This window comes from Rosa rugosa, chromosome 2 (genome assembly GCF_958449725.1).
Source record: "Rosa rugosa chromosome 2, drRosRugo1.1, whole genome shotgun sequence".
NCBI lineage: Eukaryota > Viridiplantae > Streptophyta > Magnoliopsida > Rosales > Rosaceae > Rosa > Rosa rugosa.
Window position 1 is genome coordinate 12,688,825 of NC_084821.1, and position 2,581 is coordinate 12,691,405.

At 41.7% G+C, this 2,581-nt stretch overlaps 1 protein-coding gene across 1 annotated transcript; it reads right to left on the reverse strand.

Annotated features, from left to right (window-relative positions):
* Window positions 1-444: 444 nt before the first annotated feature.
* LOC133732364 (chlorophyll a-b binding protein of LHCII type 1-like) lies at window positions 445-2,336 on the reverse strand. The gene has a single exon (XM_062159901.1). The coding sequence runs from the start codon at window positions 1,897-1,899 to the stop codon at window positions 1,096-1,098; it is 804 nt and encodes a 267-aa protein (XP_062015885.1). The 5' UTR covers window positions 1,900-2,336; the 3' UTR covers window positions 445-1,095.
* Window positions 2,337-2,581: the final 245 nt, after the last annotated feature.

A 2,581-nucleotide genomic window follows, 5' to 3' on the forward strand; every position in this document is an offset into this window, starting at 1 on the left:
TTATGTCTTGTTTTTTTGTTTGTTATGAATTTCAATATTGGAGTTTCTGCATTGGTAACATTGCAAGTTGCTCATATCAACATAAATGGCTCATTCTTGATCCAAGCGTTTACTTTTAGTTCTATTTGTTTACGGAATTTGCAGTAACTAAACAAAATTACTTTCTTCTGCTGCTTATAGTGTAGTCCTTTTGAAATTTTGATAATGCTAAAATGGTGGTCAGCAAATCAAGGAAGATGGTTTGTTTTGCAGAAGCAGGGGAAGATTTTGTTAATTTACCCTTCAGCTAGTTTCCTGACTCTTCATGATACTCAGATTCATATTAAAACAGATGCAGGATTTTTCTTGGAAAGGATGTATGTTGTAGGGTGTCCATGAATATATTGATGATGAGCAATACTAGAAGTCAAATGACCACATTAAATTCTACTGAGTCCCAAATTTTGTCCTGGCTTTCCTACAAGAACCATATTTCGGGAATTAAGAAGGGCTCCGAGGCCTCATGCTTATTGTCGTCCTAATGGTGTAGAGGAGATGCTGCTTACTGATAAACCCTCATCCCTTCTAAGGTGTAAACATGCCATCTCAAATTGGTGAATGATAGAAGTTCTCAAGGATTTTTGAAAGGCCCGACCATGTTCACAGTAACCAAAAAGCTGATTATAAGGCCTATATCTCCTGTTATTTGCTTGTTGTGGGTTTTGCGTCTACTAGTGGCATCTATTGCTGGTGATTCTGCTTTAACTGATGTTTTTATAAGGCAGCCCAAGAAAGAACAGTAAAGAGATTTTCATTATCTGATTACACAAGGATGATGCTTAGGTTTCTACAGACCGGAATCTCCGAGATGAATATGTAGTGTGCTTTGCATTTTCTTATGTTCTTGAGCTATGGCCTCCATTGAAAGTTGCCTTTGGTTTTACTTGTAGCCTAAGCCTAGTGCTGCATTTAGGCTTGTGTGGAGGAGGAACAGGTTTGTCAATATGCTAAATTTGTAATGCACGCTTTATATAGCTTGCCAAGTTTACATCTGCATTAATCTTCATTAATTTCACAACAAATTGTACAATTTGTGTTTCTCTTAAGTTGTCAACCTCACTTTCCGGGAACAAAGTTTGTTGCGTATGACCAAGCATTGTTGTTAACAGGGTCAGCCAAGTGGTCGGCGAGGTTTTCGATTGGTCCCTTTCCGGTGACAATGGCTTGCACGAAAAACCCGAACATAGAAAACATGGCTAATCTCCCATTCTTTAGCTCCTTCACCTTAAGTTCTGCAAATGCCTCTGGATCTTCAGCGAGTCCTAATGGATCAAAGCTCCCACCAGGGTACAATGGGTCTACCACCTCACCGAGAGGCCCACCGGCAATTCTATAGCCTTCAACCACACCCATCAAGATGACCTGTGTTGCCCAAATTGCCAAAATGCTTTGGGCATGGACTAAGCTCGGGTTTCCCAAGTAATCTAACCCACCCTCGCTAAATATCTGGGCTCCGGCCTTGAACCAAACAGCTTCGCCGAACTTGACTCCATTGCGGGCTAGGAGTTCAGGGAAAACACAACCCAAGGCCCCAAGCATGGCCCATCTGGAATGGATGACCTCAAGCTCACGGTTTTTGGCAAAGGTCTCGGGATCCGCTGATAGCCCAGCAGTGTCCCAACCGTAGTCCCCGGGAAACTCTCCTGTGAGGTAAGATGGAGCCTCACCGGAGAATGGGCCCAAGTACTTAACACGGTCCGCACCATACCAAGGGCTGCCAGAGGACACATTTTTCGACTTGGCTGCAGTTTTGCGCATGGTGACTCGGCCCTCACCAAGGAGATTAGATGTGGAGGGACTGAGCTTCACAGCTTGGCCAGCTAGAGAAGGGGAGGAGAGAGCCATTGCTGAAGAAGCCATTTGAGAGAAAATGAAACTGTAGTGAGTGTTTTTATCTGATAGACAAGTGCTGAAGGCTTCTTGTTTGTGTTTAGGAAAATGTTGGTGGGTATATATAGAGGTTTGGTAAAGGGGTCATTATCTTTCTCAGATCTTCATCATCTATTTTCTCCTTGGAGAAAATGAAGTTTAAAGATTTTCTCAATGGATCTCCTTCCTTAATCTCATCATATCCATGCCAGTTGGCTTCGCAGATTCAGTAGATAATGAGTTTTGGGTTTTCTATGCTTTCATTTCCAGCCACCAGTAGTACTCTGTGCAATATGAGAGGACTGACTTGCTTCATTGCCAGTTGGCTTCATATGCTCCACTAGTCTCCCTTCAATGACAGGAAAGAGAAAAGGGAGAGAAAAATATAAATCAATTGTTGAATCATCTTGGATATTTTATTTGCCTTTATATCTTAGCCAATAGATTTTGGATTTGGTTGAGAATTTGAAAAAAAAAAAAAAAAAACTAGGATATGCTGCTATTCCAACAAAGAGCAGGGTGAGTTCTATATCTGCAGCCTAAATTCTATGGCCCAATTACAACTTTTGGTACCCTGTAGTTTGGACTTTGGGCCAAGCTTTTGAACCCAGTTCATTACCTGTTTCGATTATCTACTAACTACTTCATTACTCCCCCTTAAGTACCCTAACCC